General features: G+C 37.5%; 1 protein-coding gene across 1 annotated transcript in view; it reads right to left on the minus strand.

Moving 5' to 3' along the window:
- alp3 (alkaline phosphatase 3) overlaps positions 1-20,000 on the minus strand; it is a 21,693-nt gene that overhangs the window by 61 nt on the left and 1,632 nt on the right. Inside the window, exons 1-11 of the mRNA XM_082180058.1 lie at positions 19,999-20,000; positions 16,323-16,439; positions 15,092-15,207; positions 13,472-13,646; positions 6,483-6,655; positions 6,098-6,238; positions 5,537-5,606; positions 5,073-5,207; positions 3,181-3,372; positions 2,238-2,354; positions 1-1,921 (exon numbers count right to left, since the gene is read on the minus strand). The exon at positions 1-1,921 is cut by the window's left edge and continues 61 nt beyond it; the exon at positions 19,999-20,000 is cut by the window's right edge and continues 1,632 nt beyond it. Coding sequence (XP_082036184.1) covers positions 1,611-1,921; positions 2,238-2,354; positions 3,181-3,372; positions 5,073-5,207; positions 5,537-5,606; positions 6,098-6,238; positions 6,483-6,655; positions 13,472-13,646; positions 15,092-15,207; positions 16,323-16,439; positions 19,999-20,000 — 1,549 coding nt within the window. The 3' untranslated portion in view covers positions 1-1,610. The remainder of the gene's footprint in view (positions 1,922-2,237; positions 2,355-3,180; positions 3,373-5,072; positions 5,208-5,536; positions 5,607-6,097; positions 6,239-6,482; positions 6,656-13,471; positions 13,647-15,091; positions 15,208-16,322; positions 16,440-19,998) is intronic.

Here is a 20,000-nt window from a genome sequence, read left to right on the forward strand (position 1 = left end):
CAGAGAGACTCTACCTGAGATGACGTCAGTATTCATCGAATGTTTTCATCAATAACACACAGATTCAGTTTAAAGTTCAACATAAATCAATGAAATGTTCTCTGATCAATTTCACAATTCATTTAATGATTCATCAGTGCGCAACCAACAAACGGAGAAATAATGTGGAGAAATTACAATAATCTATAAAGGATCCATCAAGTCCCATCCTATTTATTTCTCACTCAAAATTCTGTTTAATTCAGGAGGAATACATAACTTTTAATAATACATACATCCCAACTAACAAAAACACGTTTCTAAGAATATTTTTTGAACATTCAAAATGTTTTGATGTAAACTTTTTCCCTCGGTTATGTGAACGTTAAGCCAACGTTCCATTTTAGAATTTTGCAAACATTATGTGAATGTCACTGCCCACTGAACGTTCTGAAAAAATGTAACATTTAAAAAATGTACGTCCATGAATGATGTATAAATAACGTTTTAGTTCTAATGTTTTGAGAGCATTATTAAAGACCGAATAACTTTGAACGAATAATCTATAAACGCTACTGGAAGAACGTTTCTTCGTAACTTTGCCAGAACGTTCGAAGAACTTTCCCTATTCGCTAGGATGCATTACTAATATCTTGAATGATTAAATACAATATTTTATTTATTAAATTTAAAGTCAGCATAGAACTGACATTATTTTCTACTGAGTGAAAACGCTTTACAGACGCAAACAGATAAAGTGTAACTAATAAAATAAACACTTAAAGGCCCCCTAAAATCAAAATGTAAGTTTTTTAGCTTTTAGTATAAATATACTGTATGTTAGCCTTAAGGTTATGAATAAGCTAATGTACTCCAAAACAATGACAAAATTAGCATTTGAGATATAAGCATTCAAAACTTACATTTACATTCAAAACTTACAGTCTCTCTCTTCTGCTAAAATGGATCAGGGATTGTTATGACATCACCGCGGACTTCAGCTTCTCATCACATCTAATGTCCAATCAAATGCTCTCTAGAATCTAAAGCTCCGCCCCCTACGCTATAAACACCACCTGGCCAAAGCGGTCATTGACACGTCACAGAGCAATATGTGTGTGAGTGTGTGTTCGGTTGCTCAAACGCTCGAGTTTTATTCAGTTCTCCAACTGTACGTTGGTTAAGAATGAAATGGCTTGAATTTATTCACACCTCTACTACTGAATCATCAGAGTATCATCAGCGCTCAGATTCGCTTTGCTGTCAAGTACGACTCGCAGTCTGTGAGGTAAACTAAACGCTATTGGCTATTTGAAAAGGGGGAGGAGCCATTCAATATGTCCCGCCTCAGCTTCCTGTTTCAGTGGAAATTAATCAACGCATCAAACAAAGCTGCGTGTCACATGACACTTCAGTGGGTCTTTAAAAGAGTATTTCGAATGTTTTATTTCCAATAGTCTAATGATATGGAAGCAAAATAGAGCTTTTATCCAAAGCGACTTACATTGCATTTCAAGGTACACATTTACATTCTTATCAGTTCTTGCTTTGCCTGGGAATTTTTGTCATAAGCGTTTATTTCACATTATCAAATTATGATTGTTTGGTGAATATCTGCTGCTGTCTCTCTCTCAGTGCAGTAAAACACTCATTAACACGCTCAGGATCACCGTCGTCATGGCGCAGAGGGGCGTGTCGGGGGCGGAGCTTCCCGGGTCAGTGGATGAGTAGGGAGTCCCATCAGGCTCAGCGGTCACAGCGCAGTGTTGCTGATTGGCACCGACACAGGCCGCGTAAGCCATGGCGTGAGCGATGTAGTTCTGCTCATAAACACCCTGGAAGAGATGAGCCATGGGGCCGCGGGCCAACAGCGCCACATCTTCCCCACCGTGGGTCTCAGTATCGAGCGGGACGGCCGACTGCTGAACGTAATCCTTATCGGCTGAGAGAGAGAGAACCAGAAGAAATACTCACACAACATCAGTGTTTTCAGCGAGCTAGGTTCAATTCACATTCACATTTATTTGTATAACGCTTTTCACAATACACATCATTTCAAAGCAACTTTACAGAAAATGCATGAGTCCACATTACAACTTAGAGTGATCTGTGATCAGAGCTAAATGTGTAAGTTATGTTTTTCGGTAATTTACATATACAAAATCACAGTTAGCTTTAAAAGTATTAATTTAACAATGTAATGCAGAAACAATGAGCTCATTGAAGTAATGAATACTTGTTTGTGCTGATTTTCTTACCGGTGTCGACACCGCGGAGGTCTGGACGCTTGTTGTTGACGATTTTGTGTCCCGGTCCGTTTCCGTACATTAGAGTCGTGTAGGGTAAAAAGTCTGAGGCAAAGATTGGAGATTTACCTGAGAAACAACAGATGATTGACAAGTGAGGATTATTGGAACCATTAGGAGACCCATAACAAACAAATTTGTGCCACAACACCCCTAAAAACGATCAATCTTAGGCTTCGTCTACATTAATCCCGATACATTAGAAAGCGCTGTTTTCGTTTAAGACGCTCTCCGTCCACACTAGCGTTCTCAGGCGTTTCAGTGTGGATGAGAAACTTTTGGAAAACGCCTGAAAACACTAAATTCACCTTTACTGCGCGTGTGTAAACCCTCACAAAAGCTCACTGAGACGATACAGACGGAAAAATAAATAATAAAGTTATCGCATTTATTCGTTATTTAGCAGAATATCTCAGCATTCACTGATGTGTCCAGGTCGCTCTCACTCACTATTATATGATTGGTCTAAAACGAAGCTTCTCTCATGTTTTGCCGCAGGACAGCAAATGTGTGTAAACTCTGTCATGTTTGCAGGACTGTGATATGAAGAGTGTGTGAAGCAACATATTTGAGCAACAGTGTGAAAGTGAACAGCACATAACAGGCACAATACCGCTATAAACATGAATATCTATTGGTACAATACGCGTCACATGACTAAACTTACGGCATCGTTTTTAAACACCTTCGTTTTGACAGTCCACACTATAACGTGAAAACGGCGTTTTCAAATTTATCCACTTTGGAGAGCGTTTTAAAAAAGGTTAGCTTTCATTAATAAAAACGCTGTCTCAGTGTGGACGGAAGGATAAAATGGAGAGAAAAAGATGCGTTTTCAAACGAAAACGTATTAATGTGGACATGGCCTGAGATGCGCACACTAACAGAAACATACCCAGAATGCTGTTCCCTCTGAACGGGTAGCCGTTAAAGGTGAACGCGTGGGAGTGGTCAGCCGTGACGATTGTTAAAGTCTCCTCCTCATTGGTCAGCTCCAGTCCGCGAGCCACAGCTTCATCAAGAGCAACCGCCTCATGCAGAGCCATGGATGCGCGACTGTCATGATGACCCTGATCAATACGCCCACCTGTGAAACCACACGAAGACCAAATCTGATTGATCAGTGACAAATTACAGGTATTACAACTGGGCTCAGTAGTTCAAAAAGTTTCCTTTTTTTCTTTTGAACACCCCATTTCTGAGGTTTGATCAAAATCCGTTCAGATTTCATTCAGATTATTTTACTTGGATGGATGGATATGGATGGATATTGATGGATAGATGGATATGCATGGATGGATGTGGAAGGATGGATGGATGGATAAATATGGATGGGTGGATGTATATGATTGGATAAATGTATAAATATGGATGGATGGATGGATGAATGAATGAATGAATGAATGTTTGAATATGGATAGTTGGATGGATGTGGAAGGATGGATGGATAAATATGGATGAGTGGATGTATGAATATGGATGTATGAATGTATGAATATGGATGGATGAATGTATGAATATGGATAGATGGATGTATGAATATGCATGGATGGATGTGGAAGGATGGATGGATAAATATGTTATGAGTGGATGTATGAATATGGATGGATGAATGTATGAATATGTATGAATGGATGGATGAATATGGATGGATGAATGGATGAATATGGATGGATGAATATGGATGGATGCATGTATGAATATGAATAAATGGATGTATGAATATGGATAGATGGATGTATGAATATGGATGGATGGATGTATGAATATGGATGGATGAATATGGATGGATGGATGAATATGCATGGATGGATGGATGAATATGGATGGGTGAATGTATGAATATGGATGGATGAATGTGGATGGATGCATGTATGAATATGAATAAATGGATGTATGAATATGGATAGATGGATGTATGAATATGGATGGATGGATGTATGAATATGGATGGATGCATGTATGAATATGAATAAATGGATGGATGAATATGGATAGATGGATGTATGAATATGGATTGATGTATGAATATGGTTGGATGGATGAATATGGTTGGATGGATGAATATGAATGAATGAATAGATGAATGAATGGATGAATGAATGAATGGATGTATGAATATGGATAGATGGATGTATGAATATGGATGGATGAATGTATGAATATGGATGGATGAATATGGATGGATGGATGAATATGCATGGATGGATGGATGAATATGGATGGGTGAATGTATGAATATGGATGGATGAATGTGGATGGATGCATGTATGAATATGAATAAATGGATGTATGAATATGGATAGATGGATGTATGAATATGGATGGATGGATGGATGTATGAATATGGATGGATGCATGTATGAATATGAATAAATGGATGGATGAATATGGATAGATGGATGTATGAATATGGATTGATGTATGAATATGGTTGGATGGATGAATATGGTTGGATGGATGAATATGAATGAATGAATAGATGAATGAATGAATGGATGGATGAATATGGTTGGATGGATGAAAATGGATGGATGAATATGGATTGATGGATGAATATGGATGGATGAATATGGAAGGATGGATAAATATGGATGGATGGATGAAAATGGATGGATGGATATGGATTGATGGATGAATATGGATGGATGAATATGGAAGGATGGATGAATATGGATGGATGGATGAATATGGATGGATGGATATGGACGGATGGATGATTGGTTTGTTTTTGGTTTCATTGATTGGTTATTCATTTGATGGATTGGTTGTTTGTCAGTTGATGACCTTCTACCAGCAGGAAGAACCCTTTGGGATTTTTCTTCAGGATCTGAATGGCTTTCTCTGTGGTCTCTGAGATGGAAGGATCCATGCTGGGGTCTCTCTCCACATCAAACCTCAGATCACCAGGCTCAAAGAGGGCTAGAGAGACAGAGAGGGGGAACATTCACTATTTTTCATTTACATTTTTGATGGATCTTAAGACTCATTACTGTTAATTAAAACTAAAACTGTTAAAACACTTTATAGTTAGGGTTAATTTAATTGAAACAAAGCTGAAATCAAATAATAAAAAAAGGCACACAAAATTACAAAAAAAGGTAAAATAATTCAAAACATTAGTATCTATAATAGCTTATAAATAATACTACAATTAGACTGGTATAAAGCTCATGATCTCAGTTCCTCAGGTTCAGAAACTCAAACCCTTCGGGGATCATGTGTCTCTGGTCTGAATGAAGGACTCGTACCCATCAGATAATCGGTCTTTTCAGGATCCACAGCGTCAAAGTCTCTTTTATTCCACACGTATCTCGCAACCTGCACAAACACGCCAAGGCAAAGTCCCATTAAAGGAAGTCATTTCAGTCGACGGCCATCTTTGAAACGCCTCTCGCATAGCTATTTCAGTCATGCAAGTGACGCCTCTCTCTTTGAATGGGGAAACATCAAATTCTCCAAAGCTGTTTACCAAGTTTGACTTTTGTCTGACAATAAATGTCTCATAAATATTGTTTCTAAATGCTCACATCATGCCAAAAAACTGTCCTTTTCAGGCTGGCCCAGCACATTTGCAGTCGTAAGTGTGTGTTTTAGAACATGTGATGACTTTAACAATTGGCGATTGGCTCTTTTATTTAGAAGGCGGGACTTATTCCCCCATATTGCGCATTGCACTTCTAAAAACCATCCAATAAAGTCTTACCTTCTGTGTTTCTCACTTGCTAAATTTCATGTTTCTCCTGGAGATATTTCACAAAATGAAGTCAAATGTGTTGTGAACGCTCTTCTGCTTCTCTCTCTCTCTTTACCTTTCCCTCCTTCATGCTCAGCCACTCATCGATGAGGCTTCTGTTGTCTTTTCTCTGTCCCTGTGCGCTCAGGTCTGCGGGATACTCCGGGTCGGGAAACCCTTTAGGCGTCATGTACTTCCGACCTCCTCCGATGATCACCTGCACACACAGTCATCGGTTTACTCTGGAGTTTATGATACAGCCTCCGTTTTCATGTGATCTGATCAATTACAATGATTATGGATGGATGGATGAATAGATGAATATCTTCCTGCACATAGTCTAGTTTTACTCTGGAGTTTTTGATACAGGCTCCGTTTACATGTGATCTGATCAATAACAGCAATAATGACATTTCATGAACACACCTATAGGGTCACACCTATCCCTCACACACACTCACATCTATATCCGTGTTTCTGAGCATCTGTGAGGCGATGTCCACACACCCTCCGGTAACGGCAGAAGACGGCAGGTCAGAGTCGCTGTACCAGGTTCTGCTAGCGCTGTGAGCGTATGAAGCAGCAGGAGTGGCGTGTTGAACACGGGTGGTCGTCACTATACCCACAGACTTCCCTGAAGAGACACCAAAAACACATTCCCTCAGCTCAGATTTAAGGCCCGTTTACACCAAGGACGATAATTATATTAATAAATATAGCTGCAAGCAGCAATTAATGGGCCAAACACAAAAAAGGCATGATGAGTTATGCAAACATGGCTTGGAGCTTCAGATTAACTGCAACAATGAGTAATTAAGATTTTTTTTAGGCAAAATGGCTGAGAAAACTAATACAATCACTACTAATATGATTGAATTGCTAATTTTTGGTGCCGCTGTTATGAAATATATTTTGTATGGTCAGTGTGAGGTGACAATGAAACATTCAAAGTGTCAATATGCCAAAGTCTTGCAGAGTTACAGCCTTAGAATCAGTTTGCCGTTAAGTTTGTTGACGAGTTATTCGAGAACGGTTTGGTCAATAAAAAAAAAGTTTAATACCTTTTTTGCCAGCATGATCTGAAGATGATCTGTGGCAATTTTGGTGAAAGTCGGACAAACGGTCTAGGAGGTGTTTGAAAAAGTAGGTTTTCAAAGAAATTCAAAATGGCGGACAGCGATTTCGACAAAATATGCCATAATTTACATCACTAGAACAGTGATGTAAATTATGCCATATTTTGTCAAAATTGCTCTTAAATGTTATGAGCATTTTTGGAAATTTCATCATAAATTTTGACGCCAAGGTGGCACTGTTCCGAAACTGTGAGTAACTTTAAGACATGGTGCCGATGACTATTACAGAGTTTCGTAACAATGCGCTAATGCAATCATAAAATACAGCCTTTTACAACTAAATTCAAAATGTCCGATGTCCAACACAGTAAAATTGGGTATCATTCGACTCTGTATGTAGCACTAAAGCAAAAGAAACCAGTTTTATGATTTTTAGGCAAACTGTTCAGCAGTTACAAGCAAAAATAGCGAAAATATAAGCGAAAATTTGCATATCTCCTGACCAGTAGGTGGCGCTGTACTGAAACGTTTCAAACAGCCTCAGATCATGCTTGTGATGACATGTACCAAGATTCGTCACATTACGCTAAAGCTTCATGGAGATATAGCCTCGCATCCATTTTGAGGAGCTCTTTGTTGAATTCGTTTGGGTGTTATTGGAGAACGGTTTGGTTTATCAAAAAGATTTGAATAACGGTTTGCCATGACAAATTTTTTTTGTAAATATTATGTTGTCATCTGAATTGTCATTGCTTGAGTCAAGGAATCAGAGGGAAAAATTATTTTGTTTCTAGCCTTTACGGTTCAAAAGGTTCACTTAAACATAAGTGCCACTTTGGACAGTTGGTGGCGCTAGAGCGATTGAGTCAGATACTCCAAAACTGGTGTGTTTAATGTTCAGACTGTCCTCCACCTGTGTGCCAAATTTGATCATTTTCCCACAAACGGTTCTATGGGCGACCATAGACTCGAGCGGAAGGAGGAGGAGTAATAATAATAATAATAATAATAAAACACTAACGGATACAATAGCTGCATATATATATATATATAGTTCGGCTCCTAATTATATTAGTGTCCACACCAACGGAAGATTATGTATAATGTGTGTTATAAGGTTTTGTCGTCCTCCACTTTAAATGCTCAAGCTCTTTAAAGTAGGGTGGATTCTGATTGGCTGTCAATATTTATATCATTCCGTAGCTAAAAAAAAAAAAATCAGTTCTGAAAGTGATTAGAAGGATATTTTGGCGTTATTGTTTTATTTGTGGCGTGAACTCATTGTTTTATGTTTAGAATGATTTTTAGAAGTAAATATTTACTGTTATCATTATAGTTATAGTCCTTGGTGTGAACGGGCTTTTATGCTGTTAATAATTTTTATTTTCAACAGGATTTTTATTAACAATTATTTATTAGTGTTAAAATCCTGCTAGAAATAAAAACATCTCATCCTTTTACTGCACATCATTAGCTCTGTTAATTTACAGCAGCATTCAGGTGATTATATGGCAAACACTATAAAGTTTTGCTAGCATTTGAAAACACTTTCAAATAAAATGGCATGAATACTTTTTTTTATATTTATATATTTATTATAAATATTAAATATTAATATTAATATTTAAAACATTTCTTACATTTTTTATTTATTATAATTAGTCAAACACATTAGTGACTGTCAACATGTTTGTTTGTTTTTTTGTGAAATTTTCTTGCAATTTCACGGGTCTTTGTTAATTAATAAAATTCTACACTTTTTTCATCACAAATTCATCAGTTCTTGGCCTGGTTGTAACAGACTAAATTAGTCTAAAAATAATAATACATTTTAAATGTTCTCATACCCAAAGCGCTAGATTAAATTAAAATTAAATATTAAATATTGTCTAAATTATTAGTCTAAAATTAGCACAGAATGATCACTTAGTGGTTTCTTTGTTGCAAACGGCTCCTGCTGGTAATGATCTGATATGGAGATTATTAGAGCATTTTGTAATACAACGTCCATCATGAAAACCAGCCAACGATGAATGAAATTTATTTTTAAAATCTTGAATTATTCAGTGTGATCATGAATGAAATGAGAAAAAAGATAAATGCATTAATTTAGCACAGTAGATTTAATGGATGATTGATGAGCTTGACATTTGAAGCATTTTCAGATGGAAATACACACTTCAACTGCAAAACACACACTTACAGGAGGATGAGACGCATGAAATATGAGCAAAATATACAACAGAAACACTCACTCTGCTGATAATCATGTTATGATAATGTATGATTAGGTTAAGTCAGTCATCTTTATTTTTTATAGCGCTTTATACAATAGAAATTGTTTCAAAGCAGCTTCACAGTGATAAACAGGACAGTAACCGATTATGATGCAAACTTGATCAAATAAGAGACAGATTCAAATTCAAAGCCATATTCAGTTGTAGCAAGGTATGTGTGTTTACATTGTTAGTTTGACATCAACTCACAAACCCTAGTTTGAGAAATAATAAAGTATTTACTATTTGAAAACAATAACACATGCACGCACGCACGCACGCACACACACACACACACACACACACTCAGACACACACTCAGACACAGACACACAAACAAACAAACAAACACACACTTTGTGTCAGCACTGTTCTGTGTTTATGGTTACAGATACACTCACACCTGAAACACACTCAGATACACTCACACCTGAAACACACTCAGATACACTCACACCTGCTGAAACACACTCAGATACACTCACACCTGCTGAAACACACTCAGATAAACACACACCTGCTGAAACACACTCAGATAAACACACACCTGCTGAAACACACTCAGATACACTCACACCTGCTGAAACACACTCAGATACACTCACACCTGAAACACACTCAGATACACTCACACCTGCTGAAACACACTCAGATACACTCACACCTGCTGAAACACACTCAGATACACTCACACCTGCTGAAACACACTCAGATACACTCACACCTGAAACACACTCAGATACACTCACACCTGCTGAAACACACTCAGATAAACACACACCTGCTGAAACACACTCAGATAAACACACACCTGCTGAAACACACTCAGATAAACACACACCTGCTGAAACACACTCAGATAAACACACACCTGCTGAAACACACTCAGATACACTCACACCTGCTGAAACACACTCAGATAAACACACACCTGCTGAAACACACTCAGATACACTCACACCTGCTGAAACACACTCAGATGCACTCACACCTGCTGAAACACACTCAGATGCACTCACACCTGCTGAAACACACTCAGATACACTCACACCTGCTGAAACACACTCAGATACACTCACACCTGCTGAAACACACTCAGATACACTCACACCTGCTGAAACACACTCAGATACACTCACACCTGCTGAAACACACTCAGATACACTCACACCTGCTGAAACACACTCAGATACACTCACACCTGCTGAAACACACTCAGATACACTCACACCTGCTGAAACACACTCAGATACACTCACACCTGCTGAAACACACTCAGATACACTCACACCTGCTGAAACACACTCAGATACACTCACACCTGAAACACACTCAGATACACTCACACCTGCTGAAACACACTCAGATAAACACTCACACCTGCTGAAACACACTCAGATACACTCACACCTGCTGAAACACACTCAGATAAACACTCACACCTGCTGAAACACACTCAGATACACTCACACCTGAAACACACTCAGATACACTCACACCTGAAACACACTCAGATACACTCACACCTGCTGAAACACACTCAGATACACTCACACCTGCTGAAACACACTCAGATACACTCACACCTGCTGAAACACACTCAGATACACTCACACCTGCTGAAACACACTCAGATACACTCACACCTGCTGAAACACACTCAGATACACTCACACCTGCTGAAACACACTCAGATACACTCACACCTGAAACACACTCAGATACACTCACACCTGCTGAAACACACTCAGATAAACACACACCTGCTGAAACACACTCAGATAAACACACACCTGCTGAAACACACTCAGATAAACACACACCTGCTGAAACACACTCAGATAAACACACACCTGAAACACACTCAGATACACTCACACCTGAAACACACTCAGATAAACACACACCTGAAACACACTCAGATACACTCACACCTGAAACACACTCAGATAAACACACACCTGCTGAAACACACTCAGATAAACACACACCTGCTGAAACACACTCAGATAAACACACACCTGCTGAAACACACTCAGATAAACACACACCTGCTGAAACACACTCAGATACACTCACACCTGCTGAAACACACTCAGATAAACTCACACCTGCTGAAACACACTCAGATAAACACACACCTGCTGAAACACACTCAGATACACACACACCTGCTGAAACACACTCAGATACACTCACACCTGCTGAAACACACTCATACACACTCACACCTGCTGAAACACACTCAGATACACTCACACCTGAAACACACTCAGATACACTCACACCTGCTGAAACACACTCAGATACACTCACACCTGCTGAAACACACTCAGATACACTCACACCTGCTGAAACACACTCAGATACACTCACACCTGCTGAAACACACTCAGATACACTCACACCTGCTGAAACACACTCAGATACACTCACACCTGCTGAAACACACTCAGATACACTCACACCTGCTGAAACACACTCAGATACACTCACACCTGCTGAAACACACTCAGATACACTCACACCTGCTGAAACACACTCAGATACACTCACACCTGAAACACACTCAGATACACTCACACCTGAAACACACTCAGATAAACACTCACACCTGCTGAAACACACTCAGATACACTCACACCTGCTGAAACACACTCAGATACACTCACACCTGCTGAAACACACTCAGATACACTCACACCTGCTGAAACACACTCAGATACACTCACACCTGCTGAAACACACTCAGATACACTCACACCTGCTGAAACACACTCATACACACTCACACCTGCTGAAACACACTCAGATACACTCACACCTGCTGAAACACACTCAGATACACACACACCTGCTGAAACACACTCAGATACACTCACACCTGCTGAAACACACTCATACACACTCACACCTGCTGAAACACACTCAGATAAACACACACCTGAAACACACTCAGATACACTCACACCTGCTGAAACACACTCAGATACACTCACACCTGCTGAAACACACTCAGATAAACACACACCTGAAACACACTCAGATAAACACACACCTGCTGAAACACACTCAGATAAACACACACCTGCTGAAACACACTCAGATACACTCACACCTGCTGAAACACACTCAGATACACTCACACCTGCTGAAACACACTCAGATACACTCACACCTGCTGAAACACACTCAGATACACTCACACCTGCTGAAACACACTCAGATACACTCACACCTGAAACACACTCAGATACACTCACACCTGCTGAAACACACTCAGATACACTCACACCTGCTGAAACACACTCAGATACACTCACACCTGCTGAAACACACTCAGATACACTCACACCTGAAACACACTCAGATACACTCACACCTGCTGAAACACACTCAGATAAACACACACCTGCTGAAACACACTCAGATACACTCACACCTGCTGAAACACACTCAGATACACTCACACCTGCTGAAACACACTCAGATACACTCACACCTGCTGAAACACACTCAGATACACTCACACCTGCTGAAACACACTCAGATACACACACACCTGCTGAAACACACTCAGATACACTCACACCTGCTGAAACACACTCATACACACTCACACCTGCTGAAACACACTCAGATACACTCACACCTGCTGAAACACACTCAGATACACACACACCTGCTGAAACACACTCAGATACACTCACACCTGCTGAAACACACTCAGATACACTCACACCTGCTGAAACACACTCAGATAAACACACACCTGAAACACACTCAGATAAACACACACCTGCTGAAACACACTCAGATAAACACACACCTGAAACACACTCAGATACACTCACACCTGCTGAAACACACTCAGATACACTCACACCTGCTGAAACACACTCATACACACTCACACCTGCTGAAACACACTCAGATACACTCACACCTGCTGAAACACACTCAGATAAACACACACCTGAAACACACTCAGATAAACTCAAAGTGAGAATGTTGGCTGTGTAATCTTTGAGGGGAACAGAAAGCGTTGTGTTTGCGTGTGAGTTTGCTTTTGTAGAGTGTGAGGGTGTGTTGCTGTACCTGCGTCTTTAGCCCATCTGAGGATAGACGTGACCTCGTTGCCCTTCTGCGAGCGACACACACCGTTACGAGCGGCTGCGCTCACGCCGAGTGTGTTCAGGTTAGCCTTCACTCCACACAGATACGCTGTGGCTGTCGCTGCACTGTCAGGAATCTGGAAATCCACTGAGTAAACCTACAAACACACACTATAAGCCTTTAGCAGATTGACGCAGAGTTAATATCAGTAATTAAAACTATTAAAAAAAACATTGTTAATCAAAATAATGCTGAAATATTATAAAATATCAGTATTAGATTAACTTAAACTAAACGAAAATGCAGCCATGGCAGTGAACTGAAATAAGTTGAAGAACTAAAATGTCTAACTCAAAAAAAAAAATCAATAAAAAAAAATCAAATAAATCAAATAAATAAAGAAATAATTAAAATTAAAATTAAAATTAAAATTACAATTTAATTTATTTAAAGTTTTCAGCTAATTCAAAATATGAATACAAATTCTAATGGTATATAAATATTACTAAAATTATCAGTAAATAAAACAAACTAGTAAAATAAAATTGTTCATTGAAATTAAGCTGAAATATAATATAAGTATTAAATTAAGTAAACAAAATGCTTGGCAATGAACTGAAATAAGTTGAAGCACTAACATTATTAACTGGAAATACATACGCGAACAAAAGCAGATAAAATTACTTAAAATTTTAAAGTTAATTCAAAATATGAATAAAAAATAATAATACTAAAATAAATAAATGTTTTGTTAATTAAAATAAAGCTGAAATCAAATAAAACAATTATTTGATGAAAAACGTAAACTAAAGATTTTTTTTTTAATTAGTTTAACTTAAAGCACCAATTACAAACTGGAAATAAACTAAAACTGTACTAAAAATTAAATAAAACTAAATAAAAACTAAATGGTAATATTTTAAAAAAGCACATAAAATTCTATACAAACTAAAAATATACAAATAAAAGCTAATTAAAATATTAATAAAAACTATAATAGTATATAAATAATACTGAAACGTCCTGAAGAGTGAAACACTGACACTTTTGAAACATGTCAACTTCTAACTCAACCAATGGAGTGAGATTGGGGGCGGGACTATCTGTATGACTGGCCAATGACAGACTTAGGGAAACCTGTTTGAAGACAGTATTATTACTTTAGCAATTCATTTTTTTTTTTTGCATTTTGAAAATTAAATTTTTGGATATTTAAAGTATGCTAACAGTGCGAATAAGGAGGTTTTTGTAATTAATTTGTTAATTTTATTAGTCAAATTTCACATTCATAAGTGTAAGTTTTCTAACAAAAAGCCCCTTTTCTTAGTATTCCTTAAAGAATTTGAAAATTACTTTTGTACTATTCAATCTAGTACTAATGGAACAGCTATTACAATATAAATCCAATATTCCTTATATACAGTAAGAGTGTTCATTTGTGTTCGGTCTTCAAAATCTTTGATTGATACAAAGGTCTTGTATTTTTGTGAATGCTTATTTATTTATTTATTAAATGTTTTCTTTGCTCCCCTGGCTCCAAAATGTATGTTGTACTGTTTAGTTGTTTAAAGCATTAATAATAATAACAATAAAAAGTATTACCTTAGCAAGACCCACATACGGGAAGGTGTCCATGTTCATGACGGTCTCCTCTCCCGAGCGCTTCTGTAACTGGCCCTTTAAGATACGGGCCGCTGTGATGGTGGTCACACCCATTCCTGTTTAAAACACACACTCCCATCAGATCCACAGGCCACTCACACACTCTCACAGACTATCATGTTTCACACCAATCTGAAATGGCCTGATCTGATTGGCTGGTGCGAGTCAGGCAGGGTTTTTTTGATTGGTCTGGACAGTGTGCTGAGCTTTAAGGTAAAAACTATAGTTTTTTCAGGCACTGGTCAATGTGGAGATTTTTGTCTATTTTGCTTCTATATAACATTTATAAATACACTTTTAAGTGTTAATTTTATTGCACTTTATCTATTTGCGTCATATCTTTAAAACGTTTTTTTTTTCCACTTCAGCGGCACTTACATATGCCAAAACTTACAGATTTATTCCTATCTATATTCTGAAGGTTTTTACTGAGGGGTTTGTTCATATAACATTCGCCTTAAATATAGTTAACATTTTATTCCTTAAAAACGTGGTGAAAATTAAAATTTTTTCCTTTTGGCTGTTGAGAAATATGAATACAAATTATAATAGTATATAAATCATACTTAAAATAATTGTTAACTAAAACTATAAAAACATGTTTTGTTAGTTGAAAAAAAAAAAGCTGAAAAATAAATTAATATTAGATGAAAAACTGAATCTAAACAAAAATGAGAAATGTTGCTAACTGAAATCAGCTTAAGTTGAAGCACTAAAATGACTAATTGGAAATTTTTACTAAAACTGAAATAAAAATCAACTAAAACTAAATAGCAATATTAAAAAAAACAACAACAACTAAAAAGGGTATTTAAAAAAATATTAATAAAAACTATAATGTACTATAAACTATAATCCTTAAATATCATTAAACTAGAGCATTAAAACTTTTATTTTTCTAATTTATGTAATGCTAAAAATATCCAAAATCCCCTCTGTAAAAACCTTTAACTTAAATATATCAACAAAACTAAAAAATAAATGTATCCAATGATAATATTTCTGTTCTGTAAACATATGCAAATGAATGCATATGTATTTAAATAAAGCATTGTTTGCAGAGTTAAACAATATATCAGAAAACTTGTCATACGACACAATTGTGTTAATGTACTGTGATTAATAAATTGGTGAATTATGATGAGATCTAGACCATAAAGCCTGTGCTCACCGTCTCCCAGAAACAGCACAATGTTCTTGGCCACATTAGTGTTGATTTCCCTGGCCAGAGCCGAACGCAGTGTGTTCTGAGCCGCACTCCTCCAGAACTCCGGGTTCTCCTCTTCAACTGAGAGGAAAAGACATATTAATGTTACACAGTTTTGAGCAAGACATCAACATAAAAACACAATTGCCAAAATAAACTCTCTCTCTCGTACATCTCTCTGACAGATAAAGGTTCTTCAGCGGCTCGATTCACAGAGAACTGTGTTCTGCTTCAGCTGCTTTATGGGTTTGGGGAGATTAAAAGAAGTTCTTGATGTTTCAGTGTAGGTTCTTCAGATCGGTGGTTTAGTTTTGGGTTCGGTAAAGCTCCTGATATACGCTTTAATAAAGGTGCCAGGAAGAACCAAAAGGAGTTTTCACAGTGATGTCATAGAAGAACCCTAAAAGTAACATTCTTAATAACACTTTTTTTTTATTTTTGCGTGTAATATTTTAATAATCTAAAGAACCTTTTGTGCAATTGAAAGGTTCCATGGATATTAAAGGTTATTAATGGAACCAAGTGATGGTTTTCTAAAGAATTGGAGGATACATTTGTTGTGGAACTTTAAGTAAAAAACAAAACAAACAAAAAAACAAACCAGCAAAACGTAGAAATTTTGCTGTTATGTTGCAACTAACTGAAAAAAAGTTGAAATACTAAAATGACTAAAATTGAAATAAAAATAAATTAAGGCTATAAATATTAGTTACGCATTTAGCAGACACTTTTATCCAAAATGACTTACAATACATTAAAGCATTCAAGCAAACAAACAAATTTATCAACCAATTGTTTAAAATATATTTTATTTTTTAAAAACAATGTATAAAAATGACAAAAGCACATGACGAAATGAAAATATAAGAAAGAAAACTGGATCCAAAATATTAATAAAACCTATAATAGCATATTAAAATAGGACGACTCTTAAACAAATATAGTTTTGCATATTCTAGGGGTAAAATGGGTCGCAAATGCAATTTCAGGTTGACTTTAAAAAGATCTCCAGTGACATCATCGGCTACACAACTCTGTCTGCTTCTACCGGGAATGTTGATGAAAAGATGGAATATGTTTGATCATATGCATGAATGCTCAGAGAAACTAAATCACCTGTCATGCTTCAGATCTTGTATCATCATTGTATAATCTACTAAAGCTGCAACCACAATGGGAAAACTGACACACACACACACACACACACACACACACACACACACACACACACACACACACACACACACACACACACACACACACACACACACACACACACACACACGTTGTGTTTTCATGGGAACTCTCCTAAAATGGTTCAGGTCATACTTAGATGGGAGAGGTTATTATGTGAGTATAGGAGACCATAAGTCTGAGTGGACATCCATGACATGCGGAGTCCCTCAAGGCTCAATTCTTGTGCCACTCCTGTTCAACCTGTATATGCTCCCAATGAGCCAAATAATGAGAAAGAACCAAATTGCTTACCACAGCTATGCCGACGACACACAGCTGTACTTAGCCCTATCGCCTAACGATTACAGCCCCATTGACTCCCTGTGCCGATGCATTGATGAGGTCAACAGTTGGATGTGCCAAAACTTTCTTCAGTTAAACAAAGACAAAACTGAAGTTATTGCGTTTGGAAACAAAGATGAAGTTCTCAAGGTGAACGCATACCTTCACTCTAGGGGTCAAACAACTAAACATCAAGTCAGGAATCTTGGTGTGACACTAGAGTCAGACCTTAGTTTCAGTAGTCATGTCAAAGCAATAACTAAATCAGCATACTATCATCTGAAAAATATTGCAAGAATTAGATGCTTTGTTTCCAGACAAGACTTAGAGAAACTTGTGCATGCTTTCATCACCAGCAGGGTGGATTATTGTAATGGACTCCTCACTGGCCTTCCCAAAAAGACCATAAGACAGTTGCAGCTCATACAGAACGCTGAGCAGAACCAGAACATATGAACACATCACACCAGTTCTCAGGTCTTTACACTGGCTCCCAGTTAGATTTAGGATTGATTTTAAAGTACTATTACTGGTATATAAATCATTCAATGGCCTAGGACCTCAATACATTGCAGATATGCTCACTGAATATAAACCCAACAGATCACTCAGATCATTAGGATCATATCAGCTAGAAATACCAAGGGTTCACTCTAAACATGGTGAGTCTGCTTTTAGCTATTATGCTGGAACCAGCTTCCAGAAGAGATCAGAGGTGCTCCTACAGTGGTCACATTCAAATCCAGACTCAAAGCACTTCTGTTTAGCTGTGCATTTACTGAATGAGCACTGTGCCGCTGTTCGTCCGACTGTACTGTACTGTATTTTATTTTTCTAAACTGTTTTAATTATTCTTATTTCTTTTTATTATTTTAATTTCTCCTATGTAAAGCACTTTGAATTTCCATTGCGTATGAAATGTGCTATATAAATAAATTTGCCTTGCCTTACCCATCACACACACACACACTCACACTAAACCTACCCATCTCTCTCTCACACACACACACACACACACACACACAACATCACTACTTATATTTTAGAAGCTGTTTTACTCATGAAGACCAAACATTTCCCCACAAGGACAGAGAGTTTGCATATTTTGCCTCTTTGTGGGGACATTTTGTCCATGTAGAGATAACCAGGACCACAGTCTAACACACACACACACACACACACACACACACATCACATGCGTGTCTTCACACGTGTCGTTTAGTTCTGCGGGTTGTGTTCACATGCAGAGGGAAAGATCATTTTCTCCATAATTTCCCCCAGACAGCAGTGAGAGATCAAATGGACAAAAACTTGCTCCTCCTCAGATGTTTCTTGAGGGAAAACGAGTGTGTGAATCAAAGGCGGCAGATGTTGTGAAGACAGAAGCGCAGGAACCCTTCAGAAGCACTCGTGATGGCTTTCATGTGGAGTGGATCTGCAGTGTGGACTGAGTGGATCCGCGGGCATTGATTAGAAAAACAGCTCAAAACTCAAACCTACACACACTCTTCAGATGAGAAGTTACACACACACCAGCTCAAACTGGACATGGTTACACAACTAACCGTCTCTCTTTCTTGCTGTGTGTCTGAATATTATGATACATAAAGCAGCTACAGTATGACTAAACTATTAAACCTCCAATCATAATATTATTGTGCATTGGTGCCACTAAATGATCACGAATATGAATAAATTTGATAAATACAAAGTTCAAAAGAACAGCATTAACTTGAATGTTTTGGGTTACACTTTATTTGAAGGTGTCATTGTTACAGTGTAATTATATATTTAAGTACTGAGTAATATTAATGGACTTACAATAGGATTAGGGTTTGGTTGAGGGTTAGTTGCATGTAATTATGCATAATTTACTGTTATTACTATGGTAAGTACATGTAACATATGTAACAAGGACACTGTAAAATAAAGTGTTACCGTCTTTTGTAACATTATAGATGTTTTACTGTCGCTTTTGATCACTTTAATGCATCCCTGCTGAATGAAAGATTTTGGTATTCAAAACATATGAAGGTCTGTACAGAAAACATGTCCAAAAACCACAGATTAAAAAAAAGAAGACATGAATGCTTATGAAGAGAGCGTGAGACGTGTGCTGTACCT

Source organism: Leuciscus leuciscus (genome assembly GCF_965113295.1).
Source record: "Leuciscus leuciscus genome assembly, chromosome: 9".
NCBI lineage: Eukaryota > Metazoa > Chordata > Actinopteri > Cypriniformes > Leuciscidae > Leuciscus > Leuciscus leuciscus.